The sequence below is a fragment of the Xenopus laevis genome, chromosome 5L (genome assembly GCF_017654675.1).
Source record: "Xenopus laevis strain J_2021 chromosome 5L, Xenopus_laevis_v10.1, whole genome shotgun sequence".
NCBI classification, from domain to species: domain Eukaryota; kingdom Metazoa; phylum Chordata; class Amphibia; order Anura; family Pipidae; genus Xenopus; species Xenopus laevis.
The window spans coordinates 142876160-142896062 of record NC_054379.1 but is presented as its reverse complement, the minus strand read 5'-3'; the positions used below and the strand labels follow the sequence as shown (position 1 = coordinate 142896062).

The following is a 19903-nucleotide window of genomic DNA, read 5'->3' as shown; positions in this document are numbered from 1 at the left end:
TCCCACCCAAACCTCTTCTTTTCCCAGGAGTAATTGATGTCTTTTTGTGAGGCCAGTATTAAAAGACCAACTAAATATTGCAATTTTCTTTATAAACATGTTCCATGTATTGGTGTGAAAAAACCAGGGGGATAGCAGCCGTTTTTCTGATGGTATGGTCAATGGAAACGAATGCTAAAATCATTGGGTGGCAGTGGGTCAGGCTACAAGATGTATGTATCATTGCCTCTGTGTAGCAAACTCTCTGTGTAACCCCATGAATGGTTTGTTGTTGATGAGCCTTGCTCCATAGGGGGGCAGTGGCTGCACTCGGCTTGTCAAGTCACTGTAAGTCATTTCACCATTAAGTCATTTCACCTGCATGGCACTCACACATAGAAATATCTGTCATTGAGCCGGGCTCACAGTAGAACTATTAGGCCTTTAGTCAGTGAAAGTAGCCTACGAGAGCAGGAGCATAGGCCACTGGAGCACAAGTGGAGCATACAGCATATCCATGTGCTCAACAGTTTCTGAAGAATTCACCTGAGATAATGATAGAGATTATGATTAAGAGTTACTCCCGAAACGCGTCAGGTGATGTTGGTCAGTGACCTGTTAGAATAAACCACCTTTCTCATTTAACCGGAGTGCCGCCTTTCTATCCTTCGAGCAAATCATAATAGAGATGCTTTTGTCGCCTTATGGAGCTCAGTTTAGGAGCAGTTGTAGGATATTGGATAATCGAGCCAGCTTTTCATATCCGTTCCAGCTTAAAAAAGGCATACTAGTAAAAATACCGCTGCAGCACCTTTGTTGCAAAAAGTGAAAAGCTGAATTTATTAGGTCGGACAACATTTTTGGGCTTCGTCTCGCCCTTTCTTAGCTTGGAAAAGGAACTGAAATGTTGCTGCGATTTTCATCTTAGTTATCCAATAGCATTCTCGTCAATATGCAGAGCAACATTCTTTGCAACCAGCAGATATAGTGCACGTCAATGAATGACAAAAACAAGAATATTATTTTTTTTTATCCTCCTTTGCATGCACTTTGTTGCCCTTTTGGGGCAATAATAAGTATATAACATTGATTAAACCAAGTGATTATAAAAGTAGAAGTTTTGATGTATGAACATAATGTATTGCTCTTATTCATTGGATAAGGCCACATGAACTACCAAGTCTTATCATGGTCCTATGGGACGTAGCTTTGATGCCAAGGCATGGAGGCCCTATAGCATCATTGCTGACATCACTTGCAGTCTCAGAGTAGGTTGCAGTACCTTGAGCTGTCCCAGTGCTTCCAGTGCTCATAGGATTTGTGTAGAGATCGAAGTGTGGTCCATCACTGTACACAAAGCCACAGCATATCCCTGGCAAGTTTCTCTGGTGGCATCCAGCCTTATGGCTGCAGATAGGTGCAAAACTGCAGGACATTGTCTTGGTGGCTAAAGGGGTTGTTCACCTTTAGATTAACTTTTAGTATGATGTAGAGAGTGATATTCTGAGCTGAAATGAGTCAGAAGAGGAAGGCAAATAGTTAAAAAAAACTCCTAAAGATAAATAAAATAAGTTAAATAAATTAAAAAGTTCCTTAGAACTAGCGACTCTATAATATACTAAAAGTTAATGCAAACCACCCCTTTAAGTGTCTTGTCTTACCAGACCTTGGGCACATAGCACAGTCCTCTCTAAAACAAATGTTTTTTTCTATATTCCATGAGCTTGAACCTTATGGTGGAGCAGAATAAGCACTTATATTTCCTTATATTCAGCCTATCCACATGATAGTCCAGCTTTTTGCCTCCAGTGAATGCCATTTATTCTCGTGTATGGAAAACATGAAAAGGTGAGCAGTGACAGATTACACATGAAGTAAATGGACAAATATGTGAATTCTTAGGGCTGTCTGTCTTAGGGAAAGCTGGGAGAGTATTGTATGCAATGCAAGCACTGTACCAATTTCCACAGCTGGTGAAGAACATTGCATGCCATGCTAGTAAAGAATCTGCCCACACATGCCATGGCTTCTATAAATAGTGCTCAACGGACAGTGTCAGGCTTTCTTAAAGTGCATTGCTGTCACCATATGCCTGTGCCAAGTTACAGAGCAGCCCCAAGCTCCTTCCTCTCATTGGAAAGCTCTAAACTCAACTTGAATATACATGAAGTAAGCTAATCTACTATAGCATGTACCCAACTTGTTAGAAAGCATGGCTGAGAGATATACCCCCAATATGTAATAAAAGGCACTAAGTTTGCCCAGGAGCAGTATGCTTTTAAATGAGTGACTAGTAAATCCTGACTGCTGATTGGTTGCTATGAGTTACTACCCCTGGGCAAACTTAGTGCCTTTTATTACATAACCCCACAGTGTGTGTTTGTATATAGAAAGAAGGAGACCCAGCACAATGAATTCACATGTAGATAGATTAAGAGGAAGGGTTTTACCATGGAAACTCTTGGTGAGTGAGGTCAGAGTGAGCGGCTCAGAAATTTAGCTAAAGGTGGCCATAGACGCACCGATAATATTGTACGAAACTAATTTTCGTACGGTATTCGGTACGGGTGTGGTGGGAGACGAGCCAACTGATATCGGCAGAAGACTCGGCTCGTCGATCGGCTGGCAGGAAAATTTTGCTTGGGCTCCATTGAAGGCACCGGAACATCGGCCATTGTTAGTGCTGAATCGTCACATACAGGTGGAATTCTATTGTTTCTCCCTTTATATCTGACGATCCAGCTCTACACTTGTGTATTGAAATGAACGATCTTTCCAGAAAAGATCGTAATTGTAACGTCTATGGCCGTCTGAAGGTTTATCTTGATTAGGTTGATTAGGTCTTCTCAATACACATGCTCATAGACTGAGCAAAGGCTCCAGCATTTCATACATTCATGCGCTTTATAAGAATGGAGTCATGGATGCCAGGCAGCTAAATTGTGTGCCTCTGCCTCTAAATAACCCCCAGTTCAAAGCTGGAAAGAGTCAGAAGAAGAAGGCAAATAATTCAAAAACTATAATAGATAAATAATGAAGACCAATTAAAAAGTTGTTTAGAATTGGCCATTCTATAACATACTAAAAGTTAACTTAAAAGTGAACCACCCCTTTAATACAACATAATCGGCTCCTAAGATTTTATTTTTTACAGTTTTTCCAGAATCTAAATTTAAAGTTGCACGTCTGGTGTTTGAGTCTTGGCAGCTCAGTAATTCAGGCGCAGACTCTAAACTGATAAAATTTTGCAACATTTAGTTGATCCATTTCTCAGCAGCATCTCTGGAGTATTGGCAAATATTGTATCAATTCTAACAACTGCCTGTAATGAAACCCAGAGATTCTGCTCAGCAGGGACAAAAATAAGAAATGGATCAACTAAATGTATTAATTTAGAACAATTTACATGGTCGGCGACCCCCCTCCCAGAGCTGCTTTAGAAGGTGAAAAATGACACTTTACACTTCAATATTAGAAAAACGGTGACATAGAAAATAGAAAGTCATTGGAAGAACTCGTTATTTCTGGTGATGTATCTGAAAACAACTAGTTGTTTGAATGTGAACAACCCCTTTAATAAATTCCAAAAAATTAGTGATTTTTTTAAAAGTCTGATTTTATAAAAAAAAAATCACAATTTTTTTTGTGATTTTTGCATTTGGAGTTTAGTAAATAAACCTCATTGGAGTCTGTGCTTCCATCTTTCTCTTGATATTTCCAAGTAGAACATGAACCTTATGTAGACTGATGCATCCACAAATAACTGCACCGAAATATACCGTAAGTGAATATTAAGTTGCTATGAATGTCACACAAACTGAAGGCATGTATGATAATGTACAGCAGGGGGGAAGCAGGTAACAATGTAATGAGAGGTGGAAAGCCCCATAGCAGCTGAAATATGGCTGAGCTGCTTCTGTTGTGAGAAGTCAGATGTTATTTTAGTAGATGGGTCATTAAGGGGCATCTCTAATTGACCTGAGAATCTTGTGGGCACATTTGCACTGATGGAGAAAGAGAATTCTTCTTGTTCCAGTAGCAGTACATTTATGGGATCTATTATCCAGAAATCTGTTCTCCAGAAAGTTCCAGATTACGGAAAGGCTGTCTCCCATAGACTCTATTTTATCCAAATAATCCAAATTTGAAAAAAAAACAATGTCCTTCTTCTTTGTACAGGTATTTAATCTGTTAACCCAGAAACCTATTATCCAGAAAGCTCTGAATTACGGAAAGGCCGTCTCCCATAGACTCCATTTTATCCAAATAATCCAAATTTTTTAATTTTTCTCTGTAATAATAAAACAGTACCTTGTACTTGATCCAAACTAAGATATAATTAATCCTTATTGGAAGCAAAGCCAGCCTATTAGGTTTATGTAACGTTTACATGATTTTCTAGTAGACTTAAGGTATGAAGATCCAAATTATGCAAAGAGCCATTATCCGGACAACCCCAGGTCCTGAGCATTTTGGATAACCGGTCCCATACCTGTATAAAGATTCCCAACCAACCTACATCATCATGGTATCCACTATCTTTTCATTGGGATATTGAAGGGAACCAAAGATTGTATTTTTTATATGAACCAAATAAAGAAAACAGGGCCTTCCAACCTCAGTGGGTCCTCAGGGATACTTCTAACTGATGCCAGTGTTATAGTTTTATAGTTAAATATGGAAAATCAATAAATTCCCAAGCTGCAGCAGCAGGAAACGATTTCTGTTGGCAGTCAGTACTATTATTGGTTTGCACACAGAGCACCCATGCTTTGCTTGTTCCATAACAAAGGTGCTAAAATGCAGTATTCGCCTGGATCAGTACACTACAGGTTATGAAATAAAGGAAAATATCTGATTGGATTTTATGGCTGACTGCCGTGGTGAAATTTACAACAAAGTTAATAAATAAGCCCCAGAATGTCAGCAAGTGAAATGTATAGGGAGGCTGTAGACTCCTTTACCTCCTGGATCTCTTCGGAGCGCTGATCAAAGTATATCTAGGAGTTCGGTATCTTTAATAACAAGTTGGCTCTATTCAGGCGCATAATCAAGTTCCATTACATTACAACGGTGGGTGTGCAATTCTAACGCGTTTCGTGCCTACAAACTTGGCACTTCATCAGATGGGAGAGATCGGGTGAGCTCCGCCATTGCTGAATCGTTGTGGTCTGTTTAGGCTGTAGACTCCTTATCATACTTGACATGAGCCAGAATAATATATCCATGTTATGGGGCAAATAAAGGAGCAGGCAGGGGAGCTTGTGCTTATTGTGCATTTAAAGGACATTAAAAGACGGGTTTCTCAGAGGTTATGGTAAAAGGACCTTAACTAGAACCTTCAGCACATGGATCTCCAGCTACAGTTAGCGACATATGCATGTATATGTGGGATATTAATATGTGTGTATATAATATAAATACATATTTAGCAAAGTCTTTATGACTTTGATGTGTCACAGGCTTATACTGTGTGTATTTTATTTCTTACAATTATTCAGATTCAAAGCAAGCAAGAGAAGAAGCCAAGCACCCCTCCTCCCGCACCCCTTACTCCAACTGTCAGTCCACGACCAGCCACCCCTCCATTACCGAGCAACAAAGTCACGGCTCCTGTGTCCATAAACATTCCACGTTTCTACTTTCCCAAAGGGCTGCCCAACCCAGGTTCTGACTATGAAGATTCCATCAAGAAGACTGAGGCAGCATTCTCCAGCATGGCTGAAGAAAAGGCAGATATTTACCAGATGGGGAAGATCGCCAAGGTAAGGTAGGGTTCCACTGGGTAATTTTGTTAATGCCAATGGTGCAAACAAAAAAAAAAAAGATGGCTTATAAAGAGAAAGCAGCATATGTTCATCTTGACTATCGCGAAAATGAACATTTAATATTAGCTTCCTTATACTGAAGTAAGAAACTTTATAAATACAATCATTTAAAAATTTAGCATTGTTTCTGAAAGAGTCAAGTTTATGTTCACTATCCCTCTCTCTCAGCATCTGTTTCTCTTCATTCTGTCTTCATGCAGCAGTTGGGTGTCAGATGAATGATCCAATATATCTTATAGGGGGGCTCCCTTTCCTAGCAGATGTATTAGAGTTCATTTAAATAACTGATTTCAGTAGAAACAAAATCTAACAAAATAACTGCCTTTTGCACAAATCTTGCATGTAGAGAGACCTGATGTCTGATGATTTTAATAGAGTGAGCTCTAATACATCTTATGGGCAAAAGGAGCCCCTCTATAAGATATATTGGATCATTCATCTGACACCCAACTCCTGAATGAAGACAGAATGAAGAGAAACAGATGCTGAGAGCCGAATAGTGAAGATAAACTTGAGTATTTCAGAAACGGTACAGAATTTTTAATTGATTGCATTTAGAAAGTTTCCTCTTTCAGTATGCTGAAGCTTATATTACATTTTCATTTTTGCTATAGTTGCTCTTTATGCTTTCCACTCATGGACTGGTATTGGCTGCTGACTCCTCAGTAGCTGGCCCATGTATGGTAGTCTGTCCAACTGATTGTCTGATCAGGGTCCGTTTCATATATCGATCAGAGTCCTGGAAAATCCCATAAGGGTCAGGGGTGCATCAGGCAAAGGATGTAGCCCCACTTGAGAGCCAAACAATCCAACCAACTTAATATAGTGAATACAGTTATTATAACAGATACAAAGTTTGCTCCAGCTCTAGTACCCCACAACAACCAATATTTACTGTCACACAGCAGATCGGAAAATGTTACCTGCTGATTGGCCATACACGGGCCGATAAAAGCTGCCGACAGACCGAATCGGCAACTTATTGGCCCGTGTATGGGGCCCCCCGACGAAAGTCAGCCAGATCTCGATCGGATGGGACTAAAAATCCCATCAGATCGCGTCCGTATCTGTTCGTTGATGTGGTCCCGCGATCCAACCGCCCGTTACAATTTGCTATGATCCGATCGTTGGGCCCTCGGGCCCACGATCGGATCAACCCGATATTGCCCACCTCAAGGTGGCCATATCGGGGAGAGATCCGCTCGTTTGGCGACATCGCCAAATGAGCGGATCTCTCCGTGTATGGCCACCTTTAGTTTCCTTTACCTATTCAGGGTCGGACTGAGCCAGCAGGACACCTGGGTAAAACCCAGTGGGCCCCCGGGCATTGTGGGCCCCTCCAACCCAGGCTGGATCCCTGCCGGACTTTGAGCTTTGTGCACCGCAACATCCTGCTGACTTATATACTGGGGTGAGGGCCCCTTAGTGCCCCCAGTCCGACACTGTATCTATTACCTAACTGGTATGACATAATGTTCGCATATTCCAAATGGCACCTTGTGTGTTAAAGGAAAACTATAAACCCCAAACAATGTAGGTCTCTATAAAAAGATATTGCATAAAACAGCTCATATGTAAAACCCTGCTTCATGTAAATAAACCATTTTCATAATAATATACTTTTTCAGTAGTATATGCCATTAGGTAATTATAAATTGACCCTGGGGTCGTACGATTCACTGTGCACACAAACAAACCATACAAGTTAGGTCACATGAGCCAATTAACAGACAGACTTCTGTCTTTTGCTTCAACACTTCTTCCTGTTACAGTTAGAGCTGCAGTATTTCTGGTCAGGTGATCTCTGAGGCAGCACACAGACCATCACAAAATGGTGGCTCAAGGCACGAGATGTTAAAGGGCAATATTTACTTAAATGTATATTCCAGTTTGGTAAGATTCTTTAGTATGCCACCTTATGTGATATTATCTATCTGTGGTATTCACAAATAGTGAGGCACTGAATCCAAAACTCACTTTGGGATTCCAGTAATTCCCAGCACTCTTTGCAGCACTTGTATTTAGTCAAATCCTTGCCTGACATTAATGCACTAGGTAAAGTGCTTGCTCAAATTCTAATGTGCAACTAGGGCTCAAATAAGGCCACGTGTTTTGTAAGCAGAAGTGCTTTTTGGGGTGGGAGGAAGGTAAAACACATCCTCCTTCAGCATTCCCGTCAATAAGAAGCATTTTCCTGGAACACATGAATATTTGCTATATATTTTGCTGCATTCTGCCCCAGTTCATTGCTAGTGAGGCATACGCATTTACTTTAATGTGTGGTCTGTACTTGGCTTCATACATGAACAAAATCAATTGAGTTCTTGGGTGGGGATGTGATTAACTGGTTTTGGGTTCAACACTGACACTGAGCTGTCCCTTCCCTAACATAGGTCTGTGGCTGCCCCTTGTACTGGAAGGCAGCTCTGTTCAATGCTGCAGGCGGGGAGAGGACAGGATTTGTCTCTGTGCACTCGTTCATAGCAATGTGGAGAAAGTAAGTACACACAGCTTGCATGCAATATTCCTATTATTCACTTCTCTCACGCCCCACCCCTCTGTTGTTAAACAGGTTTCCTGGATAAAAAAAAGCCATGTAAATGATACTTTTTAAAAAGACTGAAAATGAGAAACCCCCTTTTGTAATAAATAGACCCCATGATTTTCAATGTTTAGATGTTATCATTTTGCTCGTCTGTACATTATTCTGTAACACCGTTTAAACACCAGGGGCTATTAAATCCGAAGACGATTGATTTCCCCTTGTATGTTGCTGTATCTAGAACCCTAGCCATAGAATAAGGGTTCTGCTGCTATTGGGTTACTTTAACTTTTTGAGCAATTAAGAAATTGACATTTTCCACCTAAAACCTTTTTTTAGACACAAATACACTTTCAATTTCAACCCCTTTCCTCCTCATTCTTGTCCGGTGTGTCTGATTTCATTCAGCATTTTCTTGCCAACTGTCCAATGAGTGGCCTCGCATCTTTATTATAGGTTAATCCAGAATTGCCACGACGATGCCTCTAAATTTGTCAGCCTCTTGGCAAAACCAGGCTGTGACTACTTAGAGCAAGAGGATTTCATCCCACTTCTTCAGGTGTGTGTGAGACTTAATCCTGTGCCCTGCTTGTTATAAATGCTGATAAATAATCCACTTCATGTTTTACTTACTATCTCACCTGTCTACACCCCAGAGCCACCTTCTTCCTCTCTAATCAGTTAGATATAGGTATTTTCTATGGCTCCTACATATCTTTATATTGTACAACACATAGTCCTATCACTTAAAGGAACAGTTCAGTGTAAAAATGGGGTAAATAGATAGTCTGGGCAAAATAAAAGATATTTCTAATAAAGTTATTTAGCCAAAAATGTAATGTATAAAGGCTGAAATAAAAGATATTTCTAATAAAGTTATTTAGCCAAAAATGTAATGTATAAAGGCTGGAGTGACTGGATGTCTAACATAATAGCCAGAACACTACTTCCTGCTTTGCAGCTCTCTAACTCTGAGTTAGTCAGCGACTTGAAGGGGGGCCACATGGGACAAAACTGTGTAATTGAAATCTTCAGCATTCAGCTCAGACTCAAAAGCAACAATTATGATCCATATAGCCCCCCTCAAGTCACTGATTGGTTACTGCCTGGTAACCAATCAGTGGAAAGCAAGAGAGCTGAAAAGCAGGAAGTAGTGTTCTGGCTATTATGTTACACATCCAGTCACTCCAGCCTTTATACATTTATACATATACATATACATTTTTGGCTAACTAACTATTTTTTATTTTGCACAGTTTATTTTTACCCAGTTTTTATTTTTACACTGAACAATTCCTTTAATAAACTGCAACAGAAGAGCAGAAAGGCAACACAAAAGGTTTAGCAATGTCAAGGTAGTTTGCCACTTACATATGAAATCTTCTCTTTGCTTCAGGACATTGTGGACACACACCCAGGACTGACGTTCCTCAAGGAGGCTCCCGAATTCCACTCCCGATATATCACCACTGTAAGTGTTCTCTATGTTGCACACTGGCTGAGATGAACAAAAGAGAGCAAGTTAGGAGAAACATCTTGGAAATGCCACGTCTCATTTATAGAGAGGGTCTGCTCTTACAACTCTGGCGGTTGATACGAAACGCGTCAGGGAATCGATGTTTTAAAAAGTTGAATATAAAAGTTTACTTCTTTTAATTCCACGGGTGAATGGAGTGCTCGTCAAATACTTTCTACCTTTCTGGGAGATACTTTTTTCAGCTGTTAATGTCGTTAAACATGAAATAATAATACTGCGGGAAAGTTGTAAAGGTTTGATATGGAGTCCCCTGTGAGCAATGCATCCTCAAATGGCAGCTTCCTCATTTAAATGGGAAGTTCAAAGGAGAACTAAACCCCCCTACAGCTAAAACCCCCTATTTGCCACTGTCCCCCTCCCTGCTTACTCCCTGCATAGTGTTCTACTATAATAAGTGTACCGTCCAACAACACTGACCTATATATGCAGAATAACACCGTAGAGCATAGGGTTGCCATGCTGGATAATACTCTAGTAGTTGACTATGTGGGGAGGAAGTAGGTAGGGGCCAGTGGAGGGTGGCGAATAGGAGGGTTTAGTTCTCCTTTAAGTTAACTTTTAGTATGTTTTAGAATGGTCAGTTGTAAGCAACTTTTCATTGGTCTTCATTATTTATTTTTGTTATAGTTTTTAAATTATTTGCCTTCTTCTTCGGACTCTTGCCAGCTTTCAAATGGGGGTCACTGACCCTATCTAAAAAACAAATCCTCTATAAAGCTACAAATTAATTGTTATTGGTACTTTTTATTACTCGTGTTTCTATTCAGGTTTCTCCTATTCATATCCCAGTCTCTTATTCAAATCAATTCAAGGCATGGTTGCTATGAAAATTTGGAGCCTAGCAACCAGACTGCAGAAAGTTCAATCGGGAGAGCTGCTGAATAAAAAGCTAAATAACTCAAAAACCAGAAATAGTAAAACATGAAAACTGTAAATTATCTTGGAGTATCACTCTGTAGTCTACATCATACTAAAAGTTAACTGGTAAACAACCCCTTTAACTCTACGACACATTGTATATTTGGAATATAATGGTCAAACAGGATAGAAGTACAGAAGATGCAGGGGAAGATGTGGTTGTATAAGGGTGACAAATTAGTCATTTACTTGTTATTCGCTTGCCTAAAGCTACGTCTACATGGAATACCGGTGGCCTGTGTCCTTGTCTGCTTGCATTTCATTTGTTTATTAATATACTGTAAAGCAGACAATAAACAAGCAATGCTGTGCCAGGAAAGAAAAGTGATGAGAAATTACCCTTTTTCATACTTGTTTTTTCTGGAACGTTGTAATATTCTGCTTTATTTCTTAGATCCTGATATTGTGCAACTGGGGACATGTAATAACCAATGTGTATCTTTTTTCTTCAAACCAGGTTATTCAGAGAATATTTTATACAGTGAACAGGTCGTGGTCAGGCAGAATCACCTTGATTGAGATGAAGAGGAGTAACTTCCTACAGGTGCGCCTGCCTGCGTTACAAATGACTTGTTCTTTGTTTTCCAAGTTAAACAAGCAGGATTTTAACAAAAGATCTGAACAATGAGGCACACCTATACAATTGTTATGGCAAAAATGCCTAATAGGAAAATGAAACATAAATTATAATTGGTGAAGCCATCTAAATTGTTCAACAGTTTAAAACAAATGAATTAAAACCAAATCATACAACCAAACTGTCAAGCCACTGAACAACTCTCCGCAATATTACAAGGTTCTAAAATAGTACAAACATAAAGCAAGGGATGAAAACAAAGAATATGTAGACATACCCATTGAGCCGCTAAAGATAAGCTTACAACTGTAACAAGCCCACAGTACTAGTGATGTGCGGGCCTGCCCGATACCCGCGGGTCGGGTGGGTTTGGGCCGACACTCTTCTTCGTGGGTTGCGGGCTCTTCTCCTGCTCTCCCCGTCCGCCACCGGCAAATGCCGGCTTCCGGGTCCTTTTTTTATAGGCGCTGCGCCTGCTTGTCCCGCCCCTTTTGTGACATCATGGGCGGGTCTATAAAAGGAACCCGGAAGTCGGGCGTGGGTGTTGGCAGGTCGGCTGGCGGGTGGGTGCGGGTCATGGAAATCCCGACCCGCACATCACTACAGAGTATGTGATTTAAAGGTAGAGTCAATTTGATCCCAGAATATTTACCAAGTTTCAGTAAATGATCGTTTGATATGTGGTTCTGCTGATTTAATCCTTATTTGCTTCTTGTCAGCACAGTTGGTTTAGAAGAGACAGAATGTCTGCCAGTGAAGGAGTGGACCAATTTGAAGGGGAACTATTGCGGAAATGAAAATTTAATATAAGCTTCAGCCTACTGAAAAAAGAAACTTTGTTAATAAAATCAATTACATTTTCTACATTGTTTCCTCAAATAATCAAGTTTATCTTCACTCTCCCTCTCTCAGCATTTGTGTCTCCTCATTCTGACAGTTAGATCCAATATATCTTATAGAGGGGCTTCCTTTTCTAGCAGATGTATTAGAGCTCACTCAAATAACTGATTCCAGTACAAACAAAATAACTGCCTTTTTCATACATTCTGCATGTAGAGAGACATGATGTCTGGTGATTTTAATAGAGTGAGCTCTAATACATCTTCTAGGCAAAATTAGCCCCCTATAAGATATATTGGATCCAACTGCCAATGAATATCTGACACCCAACTGCTGCATGAAAAGAGAATGAAGAGAAACAGATACTGAGAGAGGGATAGTGAAGATAAACTTGATTATTTCAGAAACGGTACAGCATTTTTAATTGATTGTATTCAGAAAGTTTCTTATTTCATTATGCTAAAGCTTATATTACATTTTCTTTTTTGCTACAGTTCCCCTTTAAGGCAGCCCCCTAAGCCTGTCCAGACTCCAAGCAAGAAATCTTCTTATACATGAAAGGGTTTCACATGTCATTATTGTGTCTCAAGAGGATCCCGATGTATGTGCAGTGAGAATACGAACGCAGGCAGTGAATGTAAATAAATGCCTTATTGTTCTCCTTTAGACCCTTGCACTGTTGGAAGAAGAGGACGATATTAACCAAGTTACTGATTACTTCTCCTATGAACATTTCTATGTCATCTACTGCAAGTTCTGGGAACTGGACACTGATCACGACCTCTACATTGACCACAAGGATCTGGCCAGATATAATGACCATGGTAAGTAGCCATACACCATGTATACTCCATTCTGTGTTGTTGTTGGCACAATTGAATGGTATTAGTGTTCTGGGATTGACAGAACTGCAATAAAAATGGTGTAAAATGCAGGAACATAAAAATGGGGGTTTAAATGTACAGGTTTGAGATCCATTATCTGGAAACCCATTATCCAGAAAGCACCAAATTATGGAAAGGCCATCTCCCATAGACTCCATTATAATCAAATAATTCAAATTTGTAAAAGTGATTTCTAGAGATGCACCGAATCCACTATATGGGATTCGGCCAAATCCCTGAATCCTTTCAGCCCAATACCGAATCCAAATCCTAATTTGCATTTGCAAATTATGGGCAGGAGAGGAAAAAGTGGGAAAAATATCTTCTTTTGTGATGAAAAGTCATGTGATTTCCCTACCCGCTTCTAATTTACATATGCAAATTAGGATTTCGGTTCAACCAGGATTGTCTCGAATCTGAATCCTGCTGAAAAAGGCTGAATCCCAAACCGAATAAATCCTGATTGGATACAAAACAATCTATTGGGTTTGTTTAATTTGTAAAGGATTTTTTTAGTAAATTTAAGACAGGGGTGTCCAAAAAGTAGATTGGGATCTACCAGTAGACCTTTAGCTGGTGATCAGTAGATTTCAAGACACTGGTGGTCATTTATCAACACTGGGCAAATTTGCCCATGGCCAGTAACCCATGGCAACCAATCAGATTGCTGCATTCATTGTCCTACTTGCAGATGGCTTCAAAAATCTAATCACTGATTGGCTGCTATAGGTAACTGCCCATGGGCAAATTTGCCCAGTCTTGATAAATGAGCCCCACTGTCAACAAACAGCTTGTCTAAATCACCCTCCTATTTCATGCTTTTCATTTAGATATTTATGTTTAGGTCAAGAAATAGTTCTTGGTTAAATCTAGCAATATACATTTTCTCAAAAATCAATATAATAATATTTAAGTAATATTTTCCATGGAACAGAATTCTTACAATGTTTTATGGATGTAGATAATAATGGGACAACATCACTAAAAGTAGACCTCACCTTAGTAAAGTATGAGCACTCCTGACTTGGGAAAACCCCAAGTCCCAAGCATTCTGGATAACAGGTCCCACACTTGTAATACTATTAGGGATGCACTGAATTCACTATTTTGGATTTGGCCGAACCCCCGAATCCTTCTCGAAATATTCGGCTGAATACCGAATCAAATCCGAATCCTAATTTTCATATGCAAATTAGGGATGGGAAGGGACAACTTTTTTTACTTCCTTGTCTTATAACAAAAAGACACGTGATTTCCCTCCCCGTCCTTAATTTACATATGCAAATTAGGATTCGGATTCGGTTCGGCCAGGCAGAAGGATTGAGCTGAATCCGAATCCTGCTGAAAAAGGCCGAATCCTGAACTGAAGCCTGGATTCGGTGCATCCCTACTTACTATTATTATGCACAACGACGCTAATTTGGTGGCATCAGGTATATGACTGCTTCTAACTGTAGGCTGCACAGCTCAGGCGGGGGCAGCCCATAGAAAGTGACCCAATGAATGAAGGGATCAGTGATGTTACTGTGTCGTACATTATAAATGGTGCCTTTCTCTTCACAGCGTCCTCAAAGAGAATCATTGAGAGGATATTTTCCGGAGCAGTGACTCGGTAACGTATGAGCAGTAATGTGACTTGCAAGAAGTAGTTTAGTGTATAGTATGGGGCGGGTTGGTGTATGGACTACAGCACGTGTTTGATCACTGCTGGGTTCAGTCACTGTCACCCCTTGTAATTCTTCTAATTGCATAACATAAACCAGTGACAGACGGACATGTCTTCTACTGACTACTGGTGATTTCCACTGGATGGAGAAACGGCCCAAATGCTTTTAGCCTAGAGATAAAGGAGTCCAGTATGTTAGTAACTCAGGCTTGTCTATGGGGGTAGGAAAATGTGTCTGTGGAGATCAGGTTCTCCTTCTGAATTATACCAGAAGCCTTGCAACTCCCAGCAGATCTACAGCAGTCTGTAAAAGTGTCAGTCATCTGAAAAAGTCCCCTTATGTCTCCCCTCACTCCCCTTAGTTCTGTATCTGTGCAAAAGCTGTACATCCCAGGCACCACCCCATTGTGTGATTAACTTGGCAGAAGAAACTTGCTATTAATGTAGAGTGTCAGCAATGTGACCTCTGTGCTGACTCTTACAGGGGGAACGCAGTGCAAAGAGAAGGGAGGATGAGCTATGCCGAATTTGTCTGGTTTTTAATATCGGAGGAAGACAAGAAAAATCCAACCAGGTACAGTTTTTGGTAGAGCGTCTCACACCTGCACTAACAACCTTCATCCCTGGGGGATTTACTGGTTCCTACCTGAGCTAAGACATTGGTTCATGAACACTCCATACGCAAATGTATCATTGCTCCCCACCCACTTACATATCCCCATGCTCAGTGAGTCTTCTATCTCTCTTCTAAGCCATTGCCAATATCTGAGCAGTGTTGTGCCATATAAAATCCATATATTCTCTTGCTCATATCAAAATTGTAACCCACCTGCTGTTTCATCTCAGCATGGAGTACTGGTTCCGCTGTATGGACTTGGATGGAGACGGGGTGCTCTCCATGTATGAACTTGAGTTCTTCTATGAGGAACAATGTGAGAAGATGGAAGCCATGGGCATTGAGCCGTTACCGTTCCAGGATCTGCTGTGCCAACTGCTTGACTTGGTAAAGCCTGAAGCAGAAGGTATGGATGCCAGGATCTACGTTATTTATTATAAGGTGGAATAAAGATCTAAAGCAGGTTTCCTTTAGGCAGGGGAATTACTGTGTTACTATGGTGCTTTTGCATGGCCCAATTTAAAGGGGAACTCGACCCTGAAACTGAATCATGTGTAATCAAGGTATATTGGAATGATTCTTATAGTGGACCTGTGACCCAGACATCAAAAGCTGTATAATAAAGTCCTTTTCAAATTAAACATGAATTTCAAATTCTATTTTTTATTAAAGCATTCATTGCTGTTGTAAACTCATTTTAAAATCTCGGCTGTCAATCAAATATTGTCTGCCCCTCCTCGATGCCTTAGGCAGACAATAACTTTCACTTTCCATTCAGCACTTCCTAGATGTCACTGATCTCCCCACATTCCCTCATTCTCTCCACTATTTAATTGTGAATCCAGTACATGGGGATGGACATCAGGTCCCCCATTCTGGTGCAGAAACAAGATTCTGAGATGATACAAGGCTTGTCTTAATAGTCCACAAAATGGCTCCTGCCTGCTTGCTATAATTATGAATTCTCAGACAGAAGGAAACAAGATTAAATAATTCATACAGTGTAATTAAAGTTCATTTTGCTTGACTAATGTGATAAAATAGGATTTGGAATTATTTTTTTGGGTGACCGGTCCCCTTTAAAGGCTTTAACCTAACTGCAGTAAATTAAAGTACCTTTTTTTAGCCTCTTCATGATTGCTACGTTTTTAGCTTCAAATTCCTGCATTTTCCTCTAGTATAGACCCACTACTGGATTTGCTATAAAACATCCATCGCAGCTGCCATTTTAGCTATACTGACGTCATCAACATGGCCGTGCGTGAACAAATACGCATTTGCGACAATTCCAAGTACTGCCTGACCCGAGCTTGTCACACAATCTCATACGCTGTTTGATAAAGGGAGGGATTTGCAGGACCGTGTAGAGGAGCGCTCCGAATTAACTTTGCACTTGCGCTGCCCACAAACTCTCTATTCTCAGCGAGACCTGGGTTTTTTTTTTTTTTTTGCTTAACGCTTTTTTTCAGAATGTAATGTTTAAAGTGGAAAAGGGCTTAAACAAGAAGGGATTGGATTGTACCAATGTAATCAATAGAGGTATGCCTTGCAATGAACATTAACTCTTACAGAGCCTTTCCTTGTCCTTTAAAATACATTTTTCTCTGATTATTCAAATGCCAGTGCCAACCCCCTCACTCTTCAACTTATTGTGATAGACGCACGTGAGATGCTTTGTATTGTTATAGCCGGGAGCACTAGGCATGTTATATCCCTGACGTCTCGCTTTTTTTTTCAGGCCAAATAACACTACGGGATCTGAAGAGGTGCAAAATGGCTCATATATTTTATGATACCTGCTTTAACTTAGAGAAGTACCTGGACCATGAGCAAAGGGATCCATTTGCAGTGCAAAAGGTACTAATACCACCGTGATGTTTTGGGCAGCCGGACACACGGACATGAAAGCCCAACAGCCTGTGCAACCCAAGAGTCGCATGTATAGGATCCCCCCATCCTTTATTAAAGGAACAGTAACATCAAAAAAATGAAAGTGTTTTAAATTAATAAAAATAAAATGCAGTGTTGCCCTGCACTGGTAAAACTGATGTCTTTGCTTCAGAAACACTACTATTGTTTATATAAATAAGCTGCTGTGTAGCAATGGGGGCAGCCATTCAAAGGAGAAAAGGCTCCGGTTACAGCAGATAAGCTCTGTAGAACATAATGTTATCTGTTATCCACTATTAACCTGTGCTATTGCTACACAGCAGCTTGTTTATATGAACTATAGTAGTGTTTCTGAAGCAAACACAGCAGTTTTACAAGTGCAGTAATATTTTCATTACTTTAAAATACTTATATTTTTTGGTGTTACTGTTCCTTTAAAGAGCAGACTATGAAATGTAATGGTTAATATTGCTAGCAACTGCCCCAAATCCCAAATAGTCCTTCTTCCAGACTCTGTGCTGTTCTTATAGGGTAAGTGGGATATAGTTCCCCCCTGCAGCACCTGTATAATTAGATTAGTCTGTGGCACCCGAGACTTGTTGTGGGTCACTGGCCATTGATCTCAGTGGGACTAATGGGAGTAGCCCTGTGCCCACTGTTATTGCCAGGCACAAATGAAATGGCAGTTCTGGATGTAAGTTAGTGACTGTCATTTCTTCTTGAAGGATATTGAGAGTGAAAACCCAGAGCCATCAGATTGGGACAGATACGCAGCTGAGGAATATGAGATCTTGGTTGCTGAGGAATCGGCAACGGAACAGTTACAGGAAGGGTGAGTACATGCAAGGGAGAGACTCGCCTCCCACAAACCACATTGTACCAGAATACTCATATTTTAGGGGTGCAGATATATAGTGAATAAAGTACCCCCTCTTGTAAAATATAAGGATATTATAGGTCAAATGCAGGAAGGGGTTTCTATTGTTCATCCTTGGCTCAACACAGCCCTGTTCTTTACTTCTTGCTTTCAAGGCAGTTTTTAAAGCCAAACTGAAAACTAATTAATTAATTCTATTCTCTGGTTCTTACATTAACAAGAATGTTGCATGAGCCTCATCCAGGTCTGTTCATCTGCTGACTTCTGTTACAGTGGTTCATGAGGCAGAACCATCCGTGCAAAGAGTAAAAAAGTGATAGACAGATGCTGCTTATATTTAAAATTACATTTATTAGGTGAATAATAAAGGTCTCAGAAGGCTCAGGCCTCCAGATCCCCAAATATATCTCTCTCTCTCTCTCTCTCTCTCTCTCTCTCTCTCTCTCTCTCTCTCTCTCTCTCTCTCTCTCTCTCTCTCTCTCTCTCTCTCTCATCTATCATCTGTATATATAATATATAACTAAGTCCTCCCATATGAAGCCATTTATTGGTAGTTTCCCCACATAGAAGTAACACTCCGAAGCAAAACTAAAACTCTCTGACACTGCTGACAGAATTTGTGGAGTTTTGGTGCCACCTAGTGGTTGTCGAGGTTACGTTGATTTTGAAACAGAACCCGTAAGTCCATCTATAATAGATCTGTGATGTAGATGTAAAAGCTTCTATAGTAACTAGTAGTCCAGTAACCCATAGCAACCACTTAGCATCTCAGTTTTACAAGGCTGCATGAGAACCATTATATAATTGTCATAGTAATGAATCAAAAAGACCAATAGGCATATTATAGAATGGCTAATTCTAAGCAACTTTTCAATTGGTCTTCATTATTTTATTTTTTTTCTATAGTTTTTGTAATTATTTGCCTTCTTCTGACTCTTTTCAGCTTTCAAATGGGAGTCACTGCCCCCAGTAAATAACTCAAAAACCACACAAATAATAAAAAATGAAAACCAATTGCAAATTGTCTCAGAATATCCCTCTCTACATCGTAATAAAAGTTAACTTAGATGTGAACAACCCCTTTAAGTCCGTCATTATGAATCTGCAGTAAGAAATGAAGATGTGACTGGTTTCTGCTTTCTCTTCAGGTCGTTTGATGATGACTACGAGGGGGAGGAAGTCCTCAGTCCCCCTGAGATCAGCAATGAGGTGGACAAACTGGTGATCTCGGACCTAACGGCATGAGCCAGACGGGCCCCGACCACTGGACAATCACTGACCAGTCACTGCCTATTGATGGACTAATCCCCACCCACAAGGAATTGTTCAGGGGAAATAATATATAAATAGTTTTTGTATTATTTTGTGAAGAGCTTTGTTTTGTAACTGCGATATAAGAGGAGTTGAGTTTCCCCTTTAAATGCGAGTGGAAGTTGTGCCTATGTGAGACGCCTGTGTGCAATAAGTCTTAATGACTGTGTGTTTTACACAAACACATACTGCTCTCATTTCCCCTTTCTCTTGTAGAGACCATCAGCCGGCCCCTAATACGCCCCAGGGAAGCACTGGCTCCTCCCCTAGCCGGCCCCTAATACACCCCAGGGTAGCACTGGCTCCTCCCCTACACCTCCCCCGTACTGGCTTATAGACTCCAGCACCACCTCCCAATTCAGCATAGTGGTGGTTTTCTTTAATAAGTTGTTTTTTTAAAAAGAAATATATTCATTAATCTATATGTATTTTTACAAA

At 40.3% G+C, this 19903-nt stretch overlaps 1 protein-coding gene across 7 annotated transcripts in view; it reads left to right on the top strand.

Moving 5' to 3' along the window:
* The window catches only part of ppp2r3a.L (protein phosphatase 2 regulatory subunit B, alpha L homeolog), a 128804-nt gene extending 109289 nt beyond the window's left edge, over nt 1-19515 (top strand). For 6 of the 7 annotated variants that reach the window (XM_018261745.2, XM_018261746.2, XM_041562109.1 and 3 more), the window contains 12 exons: nt 5481-5744; nt 8201-8304; nt 8806-8908; nt 9746-9820; nt 11262-11348; nt 12889-13045; nt 14669-14717; nt 15256-15345; nt 15618-15793; nt 17126-17244; nt 18003-18109; nt 19303-19515. In XM_018261745.2, coding sequence (XP_018117234.1) covers nt 5481-5744; nt 8201-8304; nt 8806-8908; nt 9746-9820; nt 11262-11348; nt 12889-13045; nt 14669-14717; nt 15256-15345; nt 15618-15793; nt 17126-17244; nt 18003-18109; nt 19303-19399 — 1428 coding nt within the window. In that variant the 3' untranslated portion in view covers nt 19400-19515. 7 annotated transcript variants of the gene reach the window in all.
* Nucleotides 19516-19903: the final 388 nt, after the last annotated feature.